We start from the raw sequence: 20,793 nt of genomic DNA, 5'->3' as shown, positions 1-20,793 counted from the left end.
CTTCAGCCCGATCCGTCCAGTGCTTTGAGATGTGCCTTGATAGATCAGTCGGTCAGTCAGTCAGTCAGCTTTTCCTTTTATATTATGTAGATTTATATATAGATTTAAATTTACTTTCCATCTACGAATCTTTCCATTCTACTGTACCGATTCTTAACGAAAGAATCTTTTCTCCCATGATAAAGCAATATTATGCCGATTCCGGTTCCCAAATCCTTAACCTTGACGTTGCGGGGGTATTTATCGCCCACATGAACCGCGAGTTTCATGCATACTATTATTTCATGACTCATCTGCTTATCCACTTTTGACGAAATTCAGTACAAAGCTTGCATCCCTTTGACGGACATACGAGTAGGCTACTTTTAACCCGGAAAATCAGAATTTTAATATGAATACAGATCCTTTTTTCCACGCACATGCAAACTGTGGAATCAACTCCCTTCAGCGGTGTTCCCACCACATGGGGTTCTTCGAAAGGCCGGCAACGCATTGGCGGTTTCTCTGGTACTGCTAATGTTCATGGGCGGCAGTAATGACTTAACATCAGGTGACCCGCCTGCTCATTTGCTTGTTATTTTCGAAGTCGAAGTGGTCTATTAATAATAGCACGAAAATCTAAATGGATTTTAAATTTAATATTTCTTTACAGGGTTGCTGTCCTCCTTGGTGAATACAACACTACGAATAGTGGAAGAGACTGTGTGGCGGTGGAGGGCGGTGGCGAGGACTGTACTCCTGGTGCCGTCCGAGTGCCTGTCGAGTCAGCTATCCCTCATCAAGCATACAACTCACAGAAGATCGTACAGTTTGCCCACGATATCGCCTTGCTTAGACTTTCCCAAATGGTCACTTTCAACGGTGAGATATTATACAGTACGCGGCCGAAAGTAATGTACATCGACCTTTAGAAGGAGATAGCAGATTTGTAGAGCACTGTCTCTGTCGTTGAGAGCGACAAAACGTCATATAGGTATGAGTGACAGAGACAATGCTCTACAAAGCCGAAATGACATTCTAAAGGCCGATTTTATGTTATGAATACTTCTTGTATAATATAATTACACAACAATATTCAAGACATAGTTCAATAAATCTTACAATCACGTTTTTTGTTCTAGATTTCATCAGGCCAATTTGTTTGCCTACGTCAGACATAACCAAAGCACCACCGACGAGCATGAGATTTTTCGTGGCCGGCTGGGGGGCTGTGAGTGAGACTCGTCCATTCAGCGATGTAAAGCTGTATACCAGCTTACCTTACGTCAATCACGAGGTAAGTAAAGCATACAACTAAAAGAAGACGCGTAGTTAACGTAAAAACTCTTTGAAATCATTTTATCCCCAATTCCCCACTTCAATGCTGATGATAAATCGCGAGGACTCATTGATATAACCTATTGATAGACTTCAATTAGATGTAAATTAAATGTTAATAAAAAGTAAAGTTCTTTATTTATTCATAGCGCCTATAGCGCACGCTTGACCACGATCACACCTGATGGGAAGTGATGATGTGTGATGCCTAAGATGGGACACGTTTGCCCAGAAGGTGCCTATTCTACTCTAGTTTTAAAGATTATAATTGGCAGAAAACACTGATTTCGGAACTTTATAATGACCTCTCGTTTCCTCTTTTCGTTTGTCAGTACATTTTAACCCAAAATCGATTTCCAAAAAGTGTGAATAGTCTTATATAAAATGTTCTGCCACTGGAAAATCCGATAAAAATCCGTGTCCGACAAACGATAAGTGGGGACGGGGGTAAGGTTTTCACATAACGTGGAAAAATATCCATCAGTGACAATCCCACAAATCATCATCGAGTGAAAGACATGACAGTATAATGAGGCCATGTTTCGACCAGCGAAATAGCGACTAAACAATATGAATAAAGTCCATTTGTTTTGCACAAAAGTGAACCAATTACAATTTGATGAAGTTTTAATTGATAACACTAATAACTTGGTTGTTAATTCATAAATAGTCATAAACAACGGGTATTTTCTTTTTCAGCAATGCCAATCAGCTTTCAATACACTAAAAGGCTCACTAATATGGGAACGGCAAATCTGCGCCGGCGGCGAGCTCGATAAGGATACATGCAAGGGTGACTCTGGCGGGCCTTTGATGTACGAAAACGAGAAGATTCATGAAGTGGTAGGCGTAGTCAGCTTTGGACTGTTGCAATGCGGTATCAAGAAGCCCAGTGTTTATACCAAGGTGTACGATTACCTGTCGTGGATCAGTGACAATATTAAGCCATAAATGATAAGAGACTTAAAGGATTGGACACACAAAAACTGCGACTGCTATGATAACGTACTTTTTAAATTTTGTATAGGATAAGAGTGCAATGAATCGAATGGAGCACGTCATACCGAAACGGAGACTGCTGCAGCGCAGCACTGAAATCTCAGTCGCTATCACACAGAGAACTGTGTGATACAAGGAATATTGTATTACAACAGCTAGCAGTCGCGTGTGACACGTTTCCGTCACACGTCATTCCATGTAACGGAACGTCACCTGAGTCAGGCTAGGCCAAACACAATCGCAATGTGACGACGTGCGACGTACCGTTCCTTTTATTACAAATCATACACGCGAACAACAATGACGTCCTGTCTTACTGCTGCTTCTACGCATCGCTTCGCGCGTTGTGTGTCTGAGCCTTGCCAAGAGAACTCTTGGTTCCATTGATGTCTATTGGGAATTTGGATATTAATGTAATGCAATGCAGATAACATTTTCCATTTATTTTTATTTAAATGAGGAATTCTTCTGAACCTATGACCCAGGCTATTAAAATAACAATACGTAAATACTAAATACACTGTGTGTGCACTTATGTGTACATTTATACTAATTAAGCCGTTACTCATTAGTGAATATAACTATAACTGTGATAGAGTATAGTTTAGTATAATTTCTTCAAATCACATGAATCTTTATAATCTTAAAACCTCTGGATAACCTTTTGGAGATCAAGTGGGCGGAATGTTAGTGTTGCATTTTTAATAATTATTCAAACACAAAAAAGCAGAACTGATCAATGTCACGTTTTCCTTAATATATTCTTGTTTCATTAAAAAAATAACCAACGCGACGTGTTGGGCTAGAGACAAATCTAGTGGAATTCCTCGCATGGAATTCATCTTCGGCGTCTTATCCGCACAGATAACGGCGCAGATTCCGAGTTTCAATAAATTATCACCCTTCCTCTAGATTTGTCTCTAGCCTAAACTAGCTTTCAATGAGCCAAGTCCTCTTCATAGCTCAAAAACAAAATATATGATACAACGATCTCAATTCGTATACCTACCTGTGTATTAAATAAGTACATAAAAGTAATTAATTTATTATTCGCACTACTATGGAGGAAAATTAAGTAAGTAGGTAAATTATTATAATTAGTATTAAGAATAATAATATAAGATATATTTTTAATAACATGTTTAGTTTTATTTTGTTTCTTTTCATTAACGTAGGTACCTACTTGGAGGAGAGTTACGCTGCAACATATTGTGTCAGAGAAGTAGGTAGGTACACCTATGCGCATACAATGCACCTCATAAATTTGAAATTATAGCTGTTACCATTAGGTAGGTAATTAGTGGAACAGAAGTTTAGCTGAAACTCAGCAAGACTTGCATATTATACTCTTTTATGGATTTCTACTTAATAAATACTACGCAACAGGTCGAGATGGCAATTGGGGTGGGGACGCCCCGCACACCCGCAAGTCACCCGCGCTAGCTCGGTGCGGGGTAGGCGGGTGTGCGGGGCGTCCCCACCCCGATTTCCATCTCGACCTGTCGCATACCTACTATACCGATACCTAACTATATCAGCTCTAGTTCGGGTCTTTGTATAAGGTTTTCAGCTATAATAAGTAGAGGAAATAACATAAATACCGGTTGTTATCGCTTTAGATGCAACATACCTAATTATTCGATGCTTATCAATATTATTTATACCTAAGTATTTTCTCTTAGTAAGCTACCTAGCTTTTATAATCCGTATAAGTAAATAATATTGAAATCTCTCGCGCGTCATATTCCCCATTGCTATTGGTCGTGATCCCTACTATTAACCTTATTACCAGATCCAGTTCTCGCATAGACACCCACGGCAGATTTAAAGTAGGTACGTTATACTATTAGGTACATAAAAGTTAACCTATTCATGAAATATTCGGAGATTTAATACTATGAAATTAGTTTATTCCTTCCTGTTTATTTATACCTATCATAGGAAGCACAAACTTCTTAAAGACCTATACGAATAATCAAGAGGTACCTACCTACTTAAGTAATTGAACTAATCACTAACTGCAGGCTACTTTTTATCTTGAAAAATCAAAGAGTTCCCACTGGATGTTTAAAAACCTAAATCATGCGAACGAAGTGGCGGATATCATCTAGTATTTAAATATAAGAAGGTCAAATAAGATACAATCAAAACAAGTCTAACCGAGATACGAGCAACTCATGCTACATTCGTGAAGACGTGCCAATAAATTACTCCAGCAGACCGTTTACGAGGTCAGTGAATAGTAATTCTGATATCTCAACAGAATCGTAAATTCTTCAACAACGCTAAAATACGACGCGCGATCTAGCAGATACGTTGACACATAAACCTTTTACAGCCAGCGATACGATTATGAGCCCTAACTCCGAGTTTTCAATCTAAGTGTCCAAACGTAAACGCGGTGCGTTGATTGATGATGATAGAGTTCTTTCATTCCCCCGTAGAACTTAAAGATGTAGCAGTTGTTTTACATGCCACCTCTTTGGCTACTGCCTTGATATTCCACGAGTATCTGACTTTTGAAGATCTGCCTCAATGCAAAAGTTAGATACGTTACATGTTAGAATTTGGTTCTGAGCATTTACATTATAATTGTAGGTGCAGTATTGACCGGAGGAACATTCGCTTTTGTAACACTCACAACAGCACTCAATCATTACAAAGAGCTGTATCATGCCAAAGTGCGCAATGTAGCTTGGCTTAACATATTCACCAAAGTAACCCTCGAATTCGAGCTGTTATATTATTTACAAGCGAATGCTCCTGGTCAGTACGCACCTTTACAGACACGGCATTTGCATGGAGGCAAATCTGTCATTTTATATGAACGATAACTCGTGATTTGACAACTCCAGATTCTGTGTCGTTTGTCTACTAGGTAAGTACTTCAAATGTAAGGAACCTACGCTGCGGCCTCTCAGAAATAAGAGTCATGAGATTTCTGTCAGAAAATGGGATCATAAATCTTGATGGTCACTAATGATTCATTTTTGAACTCCAGCTAATCTGAAACGGGATGGGGTACTTTTATCTCTTATTGAGTTCCAATAGGTTATAGAATGGGTCGTTTTAAAAAATATATTAAAACCTTATATTCTTTGAGTTTCTGAACAACCTTTTTTAAAACTATATTCTCTACCTAAATTTTTTGCGTCAATCGGAGTCGTTTGGCAAAAAAGCAACAAAAAGTAGCGGTCGAGTCACTTATCGAGATTCCCATTTCCCAGTATATACCGATCGTGCGCGGCGTCGAGACGCGTCGCATACTCGTAATATAACATGTTATGCTATGTTATATAGTTCGACCTGAAGATGACTCGTTTGTTGCTTTTATCAGCGTTGATTTCGTGCCTAAGTTATGTACAAGGACGTAAGTTGAAATCCAGTTTGGTTTTTACGATTTTATTGTTTTTCTTTGGTGAGCTTTAGCGGCGCTGGCGGAGGAAGATAAGTAGTTTTATCTGGACAACATAAAATTATGGTGAATAGCCATTAATTTGGCGAAATAATAATAAGAACATTTTAAAAAGAACGATAGCATTTTGAGTTTTTACTAGAACGCAATAGGTAAACTCTTAATTTAAAATTTATTTACACCCTTAATAATTCATTTTTTGTGTCGTTCACTTAGGAGTCTAAAAACTAAACGAACTAAAGATGTCTTATGTCGGTAGAAGTTATTATGATTCTAATAGAGCAATAACATAATACCAATAACAAAAGATTAAGTATGTCATAAGGAAAAACGCCCATCTAATGAGTTAAATGTTTACCAAGAGATAATAACTGATGAAACTACTCTGACATTATTTTGTGCAGGATGTTGTATGATAATATTATAAAAATCATTAAAAGTGTTTTGCTCCGTCTGCATGTTGTAAATTGTACCTATTTAATTTAAAAAATCAGTCAAGTGGAGTCGGATCGCAAAGGAAGGTTTCCGTACCATCGTACAAGAAAGAACGCTTTATATTTTATTTTTAACTAGCGACTTCGCACAGGTACCTAGTTATTACAATTTTCGTAGAGATCTCCATATTTTTGAAATATACTATGTCACTCAGGAATAATGTAGCTTTCTACTGGTGAAAATATTTTAAATATCGGTTTAGTAGTTCCAGAGACTACCCCCTACAAACAAACTTACATAAATTACACAATTGAAGCAAATACTTTTTTTATACATGGCATAATATTGTATATCAAATATTTGAAAAGAGCAACCGCCGAGTTTCTTGATGGTTCTTCTCGGTAGGAAAGGCATCCGAACCAGTGGTGATGGAGGTGCATCCGACGATTCAAAAGTGCTTGTGAAAGTGTACTTGAATAAAAAGTATTTTTAATTTATTTATTTATTTACCAATTTACCTCTTTATAATATTAGTAGATATAGATTTTCGTGGCGGCAATTTTGAAATTTTAGTATTGTTGTTATAGCGGCGATAGAAATACACATTCTGTGAAAATTTCGCTGACAGACAGCCAGACGGACAACGCAGTCTTAGTATACTAGGGTCCCGTTGGTACCCTTCGGGTACGGAACCCAGAACAGCCAACGTCAAGATTGTCACCAATGTTTTAATGACAGACAACGGCTCATATTTACTTACATCACACTACTACTTATGTGTAGAGATCTATTCATTTTACTTTCACATAGAGTTACTATGTGAAAGCAAAATTAATGATATCGTTGGTTTCGACAATGATAATTACGGATTAAATTTCATTTAAATCATTCCATGAGCAAGGTCTACTTTTCAAACAGGTTTCTATGGATCCATAGTTTTAATATGTATACCTACTTAGTACGCAGGCTGACCAGAGGCACCTAGAGGCTTAGGCGCCATCTCTACGGACGAGAGAACCACGGCGATAGTCTCGCCGTGCTACCAAATTCGTACACAAAACGTACACAAAAAATAGGTCATGTTGAGATGGCAATCGGGGATGGAACGCCCCGCATACTCGCACAGCCCCCGTGCTAATCCGCTGCGGGCGAGCCCTGGTAACTCTTATATACCAATCTCCACAGGGCGATACTTTCACCGACGATATAGGTCGCACTCGTTGCGATTCCCTCGCCCGTGGAAATGGCGCCTTAACTAGAATCTTCATCCTTATGAAGATGTTCCAGTTTATGGATGACTTCCAATTAACGATTGATACTATGCTAATCACCAATTTTAAATGTTTTCAGAGTCACTATGCATGACGCCGAATGCACAAAGCGGTATATGTATACTTTTGACGGAATGCGCACCATTATATGACATACTCAAAAAGACGAACAGAAATGATGCAGATGTGAAGCTTTTGAGAGATTCCCTGTGTGGATATTCCAACAACGTACCAATGGTAAGACACTACAAAATTTTTACAACTTGTATTATAATTATGTAGTTACGAAGTTCGTGAAGAAGCTACAGTGAAGCATTTGGACACGGAAAACAATTCAATACAAAATCAAATCTGCTAAAATCCATTCTTACCTAACTACTTAAGGCTGTAAGTTTTATAAAAAACTGCCATACCCCTTCCAGGTTAGCCCGCTTCCATCTTAGACTGAATCATCACTTACCACCAGGTGAGATTTCAATCAAGGGCTAACTTGTATATGAATTTAAAAAAAAATTATATTGTAGATGCGAAAGTGTCTGTATGCAAACTTTTCACGGCCCATCTGTTAAACCAAGTTTGACGAAATTTGGCAGCTTGCCCCCCTGGAAGGGCATATGCTTTTTATCCCGGTTAACCAAATATTACCCACGGGATTTTCAAAAAAACGGAAATCTGTGCGGACGAAGTCGCGGGCATCATCTAGTAAATAATAATAATATACTGGACAGAACAAAATGTTTGGATTACTTTATATAAATATAAACTATGTATGATAATATTATGTTTAGTAGGTAGGTACGCGACAGTTCCAGATGGTAATCGGGTGGGGACGCCCCGCACACCCGCACAGCCCCACGCTAGCCCGGTGCGGGATAGCGCTGGTGACGTGCGGTAGTATGGGGCATCTCCCCGCCTTATACCCCAATTGCCATCTCGACCTGTCGCGTACTATACATATTATATCAAAACCTACTTTGTCAGGTGTGTTGTCCATCTGCCAAAACCGATGAGGACCAAAGATGCTTCACACCACAAGCACAGGAGGGTACCTGTATGGACATACTCAAATGTCCAGCTCTTGTCAACTTACTTAGGCCGCCGCTATCCACTGAGAACTTACAATATATAAGAAATTCAAGGTGAGCTGAAAACCTAATAATAGAGTAGATTCAAAATCGAAATTCGTTGAATTCCTTAACGTCCCTTTTCTATACTAAATCTAACAACATCAATCAATCAATCAATTTACAAAAATTGTATGGATTTTTAAAAACCGGTAAGACTAAAAGTTTAGCTCTAACTAAAAATTATTTATGCAAAAGACTTGAACTTCTTAGGAATCATCATGGGAAATTCATGAGTTTTGAAGGTCATAGTGTTTTGCATCATCAGATTTACATAACCATAATTGCCTTCCCATGCCACACCGATAAATTAGCTACACGCATAGTCATATTGCAGCGGCTCCACTATCGCGATTCGGCAAATGATTCGTGATATCGCGAATTGTGTGGCCGGCGGCAATCATATCGTTTCTCAATACTCAAAACGTTCGCGATTTCGCAGTGTGGCCAGTTGAATTCAAAACTTTCGAACATAATTTGCCCAAACTCGAATCATTTGCCGCCGAGTCCCGATAGTTTTTTTTTAATTTTTTTATTCAGATACAAGTAAGCCCTTGACTGCAATCTCACCTGGTGGTAAGTGATGATGCAGTCTAAGATGATAGCGGGCTAACCTGGAAGGGGTATGGCAGTTTTTATTAAACCCATACCCCTTTGGTTTCTACACGGCATCGTACCGGAACGCTAAATCGCTTGGCGGCACGGCTTTGCCGGTAGGGTGGTAACTAGCCACGGCCGAAGCCTCCTACCAGACCAGACCAGAAATTTAGAAATTATAAAATTCCAAACCCCTGCCAGGAATCGAACCCGGGACCTCCCACTATTAAGACCACAGCGCTCACCACTGCGTCAGGGAGGTCGTCAAAAGTGGAGCCGTACCATTTATGAGACTAAAAACTTATGTTTACGAGGAGCTAAAACGCATTTAAGATTTGATGTCTATAATTTCTGCAATTTATAGTCGCCAGAATGGAAATCTGATGATACCAAACATCGTGCATCGTGAATATAAAAAACCTAATGAAAATCAATATACAAAACCTGACAATCTATTACCTAAATGTCGATTGGAAAATAAGCAAACTCTACGTCTTACATTGCCCTTGACGACAATCTCGATTAAAATCGGTCCAGGCGTTTTCGAGTAATCGGGGAACATACATAAAAAAAAAAAAAAAAAAAAAAAAAAAAAAGATTCCGACGAATTGAGAACCTCCTCCTTTTTTTGAAGTCGGTTAAAAAATATCTAATAATTACAAAAAGCAATGGTGAGGTCTAGATTAGAGCGCGTTTGTCTAGAAGATGCCTATTTACTCTTGACTTTAAGGTACTCAAGTCATAATATTATGTGGCAGGGAACACGGACGCCGGAAGTTCCGTATCAGGAGGTATCAGGTACAGTCAAAGGCCAAAACTCGTATAGCACTTTAATGATCAAATTCACTTGCGCTGCACGGCACGGCTGTGTGTGTGGCGTGTTCATAGAAAAGGGTCAAAAGTGCGACTGCATTTTCATGCAATAGTTTTGCGGAATTGCTACTCGAATTCTGAGTCCGACCGTACAACGATTGATTCTGGTTAATTATTCACAGATGCGAAGATCCAAATGTACAGAACAGCGTCTGTTGCGGACCAGCACCTACCGCGGTGACTTCTCCGACTAGGGTCTGCGTGCCGTCTGCGGCGCCACCTGACCCCCGCACCGAGTGCTGTGGTCTAGACAGCGCTTCTGGCAATAAAATTTTTGGTAAGCACTACTTGAGCTTCACTAGGTTGCATCCGTTGGGCAGCGAATAAAGCATACCTATGTGGTACTATGTCCTATCAGTAATATAGGTCGTATCACAGCTAGAAACAAGTCAAGAAGGACCTGTACACTAAAAAGTCAAAAGAAACTAAACTAAAACTAAAACTAACACTAAAAAGAAATTGATAAATCTTCAGAACAATGAGGAGCCGCCAAGATGTATAGCGGGAGATTCCCTGTAAGTGCAGCTTTGATTGTAATGTAAAAATAATTTCGAGTTTCCCAATTTGGCAGAACCTATTTGTAAGCCCAATTATTTTATTAAGCTTTTCGGTCGATAGCCGCGATGTTATCAATTATTGGTGATACAAAATAATGGTGCCTCGGTTCCACTGCTGAGCACGCTGTGCACGGACACACGGCGAACGTCAGAAGCGATGTCGTCAGTCTATTGACAGACTGCAGTTAGTGTTGCTACATAGAAAGCAAAATATGGGCTTGGCGTGTCCGTACGCAGCAATGGACAGCCGTCTTAATGGTGCACTTATAGTAAGGTAGTAGTGAAATTAATAATGCGCAAAGCATATTGATTAACGCATAGCTTCGAAATAATCGACAAAGTTTAAACCGCTTAAGAATTGACTTGATTGTATGATGATTATTTCATTGAAACACAAAGTACTTTTGTTCACGTGATATTTTTTTTACGTTAATCATGGATATTACAATGCCATTTACCTTATTTGAACCTGTTCGCGTTAACACGTGCATCGTCACGAGGATATTAATTACATGGAATCCGTAATTATGTTTTTAAGACAGAATTAATACAACTTCTTCGGTTCTTTCATCTTTGTTAATTATTATGAAAATATTCAATATAAGATTGGGTTACGTCTATATTTAGTAAGGTAGCTTTGGTAGAATTGAGCCCCCTCACTAGGTGGACGGACGACATCAGATGAGTCGCAGGGAGCCGCTGGATCCAGGCGGCGCAAGACCGTGGCGTGTTGAAGTCCCAACAAGAGACCTACGTCCAGCAGTGGACGTCTATTGGTTGATGATGATGATGATGATGATGATGGTAGAATTGAGCATAACGTGTTACCTATATTTTTAGATTTGTAGATATTGCTGAAGATCGTAAAAAGTTCTTTGTAATTCCAGGTGGCAACGCAACTGCAATAGATCAATACCCATGGCTGACGATCATAGAGTACAAGGGGGTTAGAGACGACAAGATCAAGCTCCTATGTGGTGGCGCGCTAATCAGTGGAAAATACGTCCTAACTGCCGGACATTGCGTTCTAGGTCCCGTGTTGAGGATTGCTGAACCGTTAGTACCTTACTCTTTGTCTTTACATATAACGCACAAGGCTCTATAGGTATCTGATGTTGAAAAGAAGGAAAAGTTTATTGAAATACTGCTGATGCCCGCGACTTTGTTCACGTGGATTTAGTTTATTGAAAATCCCGTGAGAACTCTTCGATTTTCCAGGATAAAAACAGCTTATGTCACACTCCAGGTATTTAATTATTAATAACCATATTAAATTATAAATTACCAATAACCATGCAAAAAATCAAGTCGATCCGTTGAGAAAATGAGAATGAAGGATTAAACCAACAACAAACACACTTCCGCATAATATGGGTAGCGATGAGTTGATGACACTAAGACGTATTTATCATAATATGATCATCGTTCGATATACCTACATCATCAAAAACTCTTCGCAAATCGCAACCATGAAATTTTCCAAACAATCCATACTAATATTATAAATGCGAAAGTGTGTCTGTCTGTCTGCTAGCTTTTCACGGCTCAACCGTTCAACCGATTTTGACGAAATTTGGTACAGGGATAGCTTGCATCCCGGGAAAGGAAATAGGCTACTTTTTATCCCGGAAAATTAAAGAGTTCCCACAGGATTTCTCAAAACCTACATATCCACGCGGACGAAGTCGCGGGCATCATCTAGTTTATTATACTTGACCGGTTTTTCGTATTGAATTTATTTTAAGCAAGTGTAACTTCGATTAAAGTGTCATTTTCGTCTGTACATTCATTTAAGTTCTCAGTCACATATTTGATCGACTCTACATCAGCACCTAATAACCAAAAATCATTGAGTTTTAGTATCATTTATCAGAAAATTCGTTTGTAAAGAAACTTTATTAGGCGCAATGTTGGTTTGAGCATCTAGCAAGATATCATACAGTACCAGTACCAATACATAAATTAGTCTTTGAAAGCTTTCTACTTCTGTTTTATGCTTTAACTCTAAGTTTAGCTACGACTCCTTCAAGATATATTTTATCTTCAATTATAGGTAGTTCACGTTATTTTTATTTCTTTACCAACCATAGCGTCTCTAGCTAAGGCAAATATGAAATGCTCAATGTTTTCTTTTTGCAGTAAAAATGTTCGCCTCGGAGACTACAATATCAACAATGATGGACAGGACTGCGTGGATGTCGAGGGTGGCGGAACAGATTGCACGGAAGGCGCGGTCGTAGTACCAATCGAGAAGATCATCGCGCACAAGGGGTACGATCCCAACTCTGCGCTCCGAAGACATGACATAGCTTTACTAAGGTTGAAGACTGTGGCACCGTACAGTGGTAGGTACGAGATTATGATAGCAAATAGGCTTTATAGAGGGAGAGCCAGCGCATACCAGACCTTCCTTATTTTATAAAAGCTGGCAGTTTCTCTGCGTATTATGCCCAACACTGGGAAGAACGTTTGTTTGGATCATGGTGGCTTTGGAGATAACAGGTGATAAAGGTGTAAAAAAATCAAACGTCAAAGTATAAAGCCGCCATGATCCAAACAAACTTTCCTCCCAGTGTTGGGGACAATATGCAGAGGAACTTTCAGCTTTTATAAAATAACGAAGATATCGCACGCACTGGCTCTCAAGAATTTTTCGTTAGATAACCAAACTGAGGAGGGTAACTGGCAGTAACATGGGTAACATGACTTTTACCCACTTGAGAGGTCTACAAGTCTCGACGTCCGATCTTCTATATATAAAAATGAATTGCTGAATGTGTTGCTGATCGCAAATCTCGAGAACAGCAGAACCGATATCGCTTACTCTTTTTTTATAATATTCCTTGAAGTACGAGGTTGGTTCTTACGGAGAGAAAAATTTAAAAGATTGCCTGAAAAAGAATAGAGAGAAGTTCGCCGGGGCAGCTAATTTTTAATAAATACAAGGAAAAGTATAAAGCATATCCCACGTGGGGTCGAGTATACGTTTTTATAAAATGACTAGTTTATGCCCGCTACTTCGTCTGCATGCCAAACAACCCAATCCGTCCAGTGGTTTGAGCTGTGCGTAGATCAGTCAGTCAGTCAGTAGTCAGCTTTTCCTTTTATATATTGAGATATGGTTTAATTAAAATTAATGCTCTTAGGTACTTCATAAAAACCATCATCTATTTACTAAAATTTACGTCATATTTAGTGTAATACTCTCTTACAGATTTCATACGGCCCATATGTTTGCCATCGTCAGATATAGAGAAGGCTCAACCTAAGCCGACGCTGTACGCCGCTGGTTGGGGAGCCGTCAGCGAGCTCCAAAGCACTAGCAGCGTCAAACTTCACGTGGATTTACCCTTCTTGACTCAAACGGTAATAGCCATCAACTCGATGTCCTAACTTTGTTCTTATAAGGTCCACCTCTTTGCCAACGTCAGTTCATAACGAAGCTCAACCTAGCTGACTCTGCTCGCCGCTGGCTGGGAATAGCTGTCAGCGAAGTACAAAGCACTAGCAGATCAAACTGCACGTGTATTTACCTTTCTTGACTCAAACGGTCATACCTACCAACTCGAGGTCCTAACTTCGTTCTTATAACAGTGGATATCTATCGGTTGACGATGATAATGCTGTGCTACCATTAGTATTTAACGTGCCTCTGTATCTACCTAGCTATAGGAATACAAAGGCTGGGCCTTTAGAGTCATAATATATTCCTACATCTCCATCTCTTTACCATACATCGTTTTTTTCAATTCAAAGTTGATCTTGATCCGTATGAAACATAAAGAATTGGGTGTGTCACCTGAACACTAGTTTTGTATCATAAATATATAATATCTTCGGGAAAATCTGACAATATGTTAATCGCATTGAGACCTTGAAATTTTAGAATGACTTTAGAGGGACAATAGATTAGTATTATTCCACATTTCACAGGAATGCCAACCGTCGTACGACATAGCCAAACGAAAAGTTCCGCTATGGAGCGGGCAAATATGCGCAGGCGGCGAAAAAGGCAAAGACTCATGCAAAGGAGATTCCGGTGGACCTTTGATGTTGGACAATGGCAGACTATATGAAGTCGTCGGGGTCGTGAGCTTCGGCCCTACGCCCTGCGGGATGGAAAACGTGCCTGGGGTCTATACAAAAGTCTACGAATACATGCCCTGGATACGAAGTAACATTAAACCTTGACGTACAATCGGAATAGGATAATATTTTATGTGTGTAAGGTTTTTAATAATTTTTGTATAAAGTTTTTGTCATTTATAGAGTGTTTTCATTCTACGTGATGCAACATGTACCTATACCTACAGAACCTAAAAATTCAGTTATCTTCATCATTGCCGGTCCACTATTGAGCACGGGTATCCTCTCAGATTGAGAATAGCTTTGGCCATAGTCTGCTAAGCTGTTCAAGGGCGGATTTGCAGACTTCACAAACCTTTTAGAATATTATGAAGAACTCTCAGGCATGCAGGTTTTCTCACGATGATTTCCTTCACCATTAAAACAAGTGATATTTAATTTCTTAAGACGCACATAACTTAGAGGTGCGTGTCCGGAATCGAACCCCCGACCTCCCGAAAAGGAGGCGGACATCTTAACCACTAGGCCATAATATTATAACACAGTCGTATTATAATATTATCGGCATCGATCACCCCATCACCGGCCCACTACAGAGCACGGGTCTCAGAGTGAAAAGGGTTTTGGCCATAGTCTACCACGCTGGCCAAGACATGTAGATTAGCAGACTTCATAAACCTTTGAGAAAATTATGGAGAACTCTCAGGCAAGCAGGTTTGCTCGCGATGTTTTCCTTCACCGTTAAAGCAAGTAATATGTACTTAAAAACCACATCCGAAAAGTAAGAGGTGCGTGCCCGGGATCGAACCCCCGACCTCTGATTAGGAAGCGGACGCCCTAACAACAGCTGTCACAGCTTCACTTATAGTCTTAAAGTCAACTAGCAGATGCCCGCGACTTCGTCCACGTACTGGTTTTACATGAGATCTGAAATTTTCCCGCTTCAAAAGGCCGCACCTACCTACTCACTCAGTCTCACCTTAAGACACGGAACCCAGAACCTAAATGCCAATTATCATATTTCTAACTTCAAAAACGTAGGATTTTCATATAACCCTTCGACCCCCATTTTACTCCCTTAGGGGGGGAATTTAGTTAGATCCTTTCTTATCTGATACATACCCCCTAGAAATAGCCTAAATTTCAAATTTCAAGTAAAAATAACAATTGTTAAAACTTTTCTATAAAAACATTGCCCCCCTATTTTACCACCCTTAAGGGGGGAATTTCCCAAATTGAATTATACAGATTTTTATTATTTAAAGCTAATAACCTAAATGTTGATTTTCACGTCTGTAACTCCAAAAACATAGGACTTTCATACAACCTTCGACCCCCCCCCCTTTCGCACCCTTGGGGGGGGGGGGGGGGGGGGGGGTTCAAAACCGTTTCTTAGCTGACACCTACGTCCTAGAAAGAACCTACCTTCCAAATTTCAAGTTTGAAGGCTTTATAGTTTCTGAGATTTCATGATTAGTCAGTCAGTCAGTCAGTGAGTGAGTGGTAAGGTACCTAACGGACTAAGAGCCAGCGAGTGCCAGACCTTCGTCTACACTAATATTATAAAGAGGAAAACTTTGTTTGTTTCTTTGTTTGTTTGTTTGTTTGTTTGTACTGAATAGGCTCAAAAACTACTGGACCGATTTTAAAAATTCTTTCACCATTCGAAAGCTACATTATCCACGAGTAACATAGGCTATATTTTATTTTGGAAAAAAATAGGGTTCCGTAAGATATTTGGGTTTTTTCGGACACAAGGTGTAAAAAATCAACCAGAAAAGTTACTTATTTTGCGTACGCTGCCTAAACTATAAAAGATAGAACCATAAAATGTTCTAATTAATTGTAGATCTTATAAATATCTACAAAAAAGTCCGCGACACACTATACCCATCTATGTCGAGTGAGGCACAGCAACCATTTTTTTATTTAAAAATCTTGAATTTTTTTTGGACTACATTTAAACGCGTTTATTTTACTCATGCTATTAATCCTTATCAAAATAAATGATTTCATCACTAAGAACAGTTTATGGAGATAATATTTGGTCTTTGAATGATTAAAATTGGACGTTTGGTTTTGAAGTTATGGCGAAATTAAAATATTACGATTTCTGCTGCACGGCCCGTTGTATTATATTATATAAAGAGGTAATGTCGTTAAGTTTGTTTGTAGGGGGTAATCTTTAGAACTACTGAACCGATTTTAAAAATTCTTTCACCAGTAGAAAGCTACATTATTCCTGAGTGACATAGGCTATACGGGATCTTTAAAAACCTAAATCTACGCGGGCGAAGCCGCGGGGATCAGCTATACGCAATAAAGAGTTTATACAATAGGTACCTACTTATTACAATCAATCTAATCCCCTTTCTAATACAGTGTACCTACTTACTAAGCTGTGATAGCCTAGTGGTCAGGACGTCCGCCTTCTAATCGGAGGTCGGAGGTTCGAACCCGGACACGCACCTCTAACTTTTCGGAGTCATGTGCGTTTTAAGTAACTAAATATCACTTGCTTTACCGGTGAAGAAAAACATCGTGAAAAACGACCTGCATGCCTGAGATAATGTTCTCCAATCCGCACATGGCCAGCGTGGTAGACTATGGAAAAAACCCTTCTAACTCTGAGAGGCGTGCTCTGTAGTGAGCCGGCGATGGGTTGATCACACGCACAAGTGCCTGTACTCTTTCCACTGAGAGAAGTTATTAAAGGGCTCTATCTGTACTCATAGGTACCTTACAAAAACTCAGTGGGCGTTAACCATTTCAAGTCACCAACCAATCACAAACAAAACTATGTTTTCTGTAGGTACCTACTACTCTATTAGATAACCTGTTTTCAAAAAAACATTCGAAATTTACTTCGAAAACATAGTTTCGTTTGTGATTGGTTTGTTTCTAATTCGAAACGCTAAAATAATATGGAACACCCTTCCGTCAACAGTTTTCCCTTCAATTTTATAATAAGGGTACCTTCAAGTCGAGGGTGAATAGGCATCTTCTAGGCAAGCGCGCTCTGTCTAAGGCTCAACTCACACCGAAAGAGCGGCGAAGGGCAGCGAAGCGCAGCGACCCGCTCGATAAAGAAGGCGCGCGGATTCCCGCGACTGCTCAAGAAGTCGCTGGAATGCTCGAGAAGTCGCTGGAATGCTCGAGAGGTCGCGGGATGAATTCACGGGTCGCTCCCCTATGCGCAGTTCACTTCCAACAAAACTGGAGTAAACTTGTGTTTAAGCAGTGAAAATGGGTATTTTGGATTTAATTATTATTGCACATATAATTGAAGCAGAAGAGGAAGAGGCCGAAGAGATAAGGAGGGAAAGATTTAAAAGAAAAAGAAATATTTGGGTACACGACCTGTGGAAGAAAAGACGTTTGTTTGGCCAATTTCAAACATTTTGCACAAATTTACATCTGTATCCTAGCATTTATTATGACTATTATAAAATGAACTATGACAAATTTGAAAGTTTGTTGGAAATTCTCAGGCCACATATTCAAAAACAAAATACCAATTATAGATTGGCTATTTCCGCTGAAGAAAGACTGTCAGTCTGCCTCAGGTAAGTTAGTAAATAAAAAGTATATGGTTCAATTGTATTGTTATTTATTGTTCAAATACACTATTCTAACAAAAAAATAAAATAGTTTTAAAGAATAAAAAATAGTTTTAAAATAGTTTTAAGGCAACAGTTCTTTAATAGTCAAATGTCGTATCGATATTGGTTTCGGAATCCTCTTCACGCAATACAGAATCAGAGGATCTTTGTTGTGATTTCGACATAGCCTGTGGTATATAAGGCGATGGAGGTGGGTCGAATGAACTAGATCTGGAAGTTAAGGTTGAATAAATCGGAAGTGGGGAGTTTGTCTCGTAGATATTTTCTGTGTTCGTTTCTTGATAACTTGTTGAAGTAGACGGTATTTTGGATGGTGTGTATGAAAAGGATGTGGTTGGAATGTTTGTTTCATTGTAATTTTCTGTCACAGATCTAGGACTGATACTGGTTGTTTCCAATGGATAATTTGAAGAAGATGGCATGGTTGTATTATTTCCTGTGGCAGATAAGTTGAATTCAGCTGTATCTCGTGTCATTTTATCACCGGTGTCATCGGCAAGTCTTATTTCCGTTTCATTTATAAGGCGGAAAATTTCGCCCTTTAATTTGGCTTGAATATTTTTAGGCATTGTTTTCACAGTTCGGCCCACGGTTAAGAAAAAACTAATGGTTGGGTCATGTTCTATTTGCTTTCCTTCAATATATTGTTTGAACAATAAATTTGACATTTAGAGAGGCTGTTCGTTGGATGAAGAGGTCTGGTTTGACAGCTGCGACTGTGGCCGTGGTGACGGTAATAGCTGCGACTGCGGTCTTGGTGACATAGACTGATATTCGCCATCTGTGGTAATATCTGAATCTTCTGGCGAACTCGTTAAATTTGAAATTTGTTTCCTGCTTTTCATGAAGGGTTTTATGAATTCTAATTCTTTTTCAAATTTTAATGGGCGTTCCACTGTTCTAGCTGACCCACTTCTACTCTCTCTTAATGAAATGCCCTTTCTATAACTATCTCGTAATTTCTTCCAAGACTTTTGGCAATTCTCCACTGAAAATGGTAATAATATAATTATTAATATAACAATCTTGTTATGTTTTTATGGATTTTAATTTTTCATGATGGTAACAATAATCTAGATAATAATATATACACACGGATAAAAGTAGACAAACTACCGGGGCTGTTACTCTTGATTTATCGATATGTGTAACTATATCTGATGATAATAATTATATTTTGTTTCAGATTTTTAACTACTGCTATCAGTTTCAAAGCGCTAGCTCACGAGTATCGAATGGGATATAGTACTGTACTTCTAATTGTTCACGAAACTTGCTCTGCGATATGGAAGTGTTTACGGCCGCGTGTTATGCCAAAACCGACAGCTCAGCTATGGACCAAACTAGCAAAAGAATTTGAAACTCAATGGAATTTTCCTAACTGTATAGGAGCCATAGATGGCAAACATGTTAATATAAGAGCACCTTGGAACAGCGGCAGTCAATTTTATAACTACAAAAAATATTTCAGTGTAGTTTTATTAGCCATAGCTGATGCAAATTACCGATTCGTTGTAGTCGATATTGGAGCATACGGTCGCAATAGTGATAGTGGCATTTTAAGCAGCTCCAGATTAGGACAATTATTGAATAATAATACACTGGATATACCACCTAGTAAATGTTTGCCAGGTACGACAGAAGCATTGCCACATGTATTTGTTGGAGATGAGGCTTTCCCGCTACATGAACACATAATGAGACCTTTTCCTGGAAGCCAAATGTCGACAGACGTCGAGAAGAAAATATTTAACTATCGCCTAAGCCGTGCAAGACGTATTGTAGAGAGCAGTTTCGGAATACTAACACAAAAATTTGAGGTTTTCCAAAAGAGAATTAGAATGCAACCCAAATACCTGGACATTATGATACTAGCGTGCACTTGTTTACATAATTACCTAAGAAATGATGAAATATTTGAAAACATAATTGAAACAGTGCCAATAAATAGTATATTACAAAATCTTCAAGCGGATTCTGTTTCCCGAGAAAATGCTATCTCTATAAGAGATAAATTTAAGACTTATTTTAATTCTTGTGGTGCCGTTTCTTGGCAAAACGAAATGATTTCCCGTAGTTAAATAGATTTAACAACAAAATAGTGTGAAGTTTTACAAAAGACTGCGCCGTATGTAAACTAACGAGTTCTAGAATTTGCGGACGACATCGCAACAATTAAAAGTTTTTTTTTCATTTTAATTAAAATTTTAAAAAATGGTTTATTTTAATTTTCAAATAAAAATAATTAAACAAATACATACTTACCAGACATATTCATTTCAGCGCCCACTTTTTGCCAAGCGTTATTTTTCATTTGTTTATCGCTGTAATGCCTTGATTTGATATTGTATAGGCAGTCGTACATTTGCACTAAATAAATAAGCTTTTCTTCATCAATTTCCATCACTTCTGTATTCGTTGAACTGCAAGGAATGAATGCGAATGCTCGCGCGGGAAGCGGGCGTGAGGGGCGGGATATTGCCAGCGGTCGCTCGC

General features: G+C 38.9%; 3 protein-coding genes across 5 annotated transcripts in view; 2 read left to right on the top strand and 1 right to left on the bottom strand.

Annotated features, from left to right (window-relative positions):
• The window catches only part of LOC117983752 (transmembrane protease serine 9-like), a 267,133-nt gene that overhangs the window by 28,540 nt on the left and 217,800 nt on the right, over positions 1-20,793 (top strand). Inside the window, exons 20-30 of the mRNA XM_034970371.2 lie at positions 653-861; positions 1,122-1,276; positions 2,017-2,265; positions 5,617-5,686; positions 7,517-7,674; positions 8,419-8,576; positions 10,154-10,308; positions 11,476-11,644; positions 12,728-12,933; positions 13,803-13,954; positions 14,522-14,846. Of these exons, the coding sequence (XP_034826262.2) occupies positions 653-861; positions 1,122-1,276; positions 2,017-2,265; positions 5,617-5,686; positions 7,517-7,674; positions 8,419-8,576; positions 10,154-10,308; positions 11,476-11,644; positions 12,728-12,933; positions 13,803-13,954; positions 14,522-14,779 (1,939 nt within the window). The 3' untranslated portion in view covers positions 14,780-14,846. The remainder of the gene's footprint in view (positions 1-652; positions 862-1,121; positions 1,277-2,016; positions 2,266-5,616; positions 5,687-7,516; positions 7,675-8,418; positions 8,577-10,153; positions 10,309-11,475; positions 11,645-12,727; positions 12,934-13,802; positions 13,955-14,521; positions 14,847-20,793) is intronic.
• mim (missing-in-metastasis) overlaps positions 1-20,793 on the bottom strand; it is a 142,019-nt gene that overhangs the window by 61,773 nt on the left and 59,453 nt on the right. The gene's annotated exons all lie outside the window — the stretch shown is intronic.
• LOC138402560 (uncharacterized) lies at positions 17,804-20,414 on the top strand. Its single transcript, XM_069499685.1, has 2 exons — positions 17,804-18,240; positions 19,484-20,414. The coding sequence occupies exons 1-2, from the start codon at positions 17,921-17,923 to the stop codon at positions 20,376-20,378; spliced, it is 1,215 nt and encodes a 404-aa protein (XP_069355786.1). The 5' UTR covers positions 17,804-17,920; the 3' UTR covers positions 20,379-20,414.

Source organism: Maniola hyperantus, chromosome 7 (genome assembly GCF_902806685.2).
Source record: "Maniola hyperantus chromosome 7, iAphHyp1.2, whole genome shotgun sequence".
Taxonomy (NCBI): Eukaryota; Metazoa; Arthropoda; class Insecta; order Lepidoptera; family Nymphalidae; genus Maniola; species Maniola hyperantus.
This window is presented reverse-complemented; position numbering and strand designations above follow the sequence as displayed.

Excerpts from the sequence above, each read along its gene's own strand:
- LOC138402560 (XM_069499685.1), top strand. The coding sequence starts at position 17,921 with ATGGGTATTTTGGATTTAATTATTATTGCACATATAATTGAAGCAGAA. Across the intron at positions 18,241-19,483 it reads AGACTGTCAGTCTGCCTCAG|ATTTTTAACTACTGCTATCA; the intron begins GTAAGTTAGTAA and ends ATTTTGTTTCAG.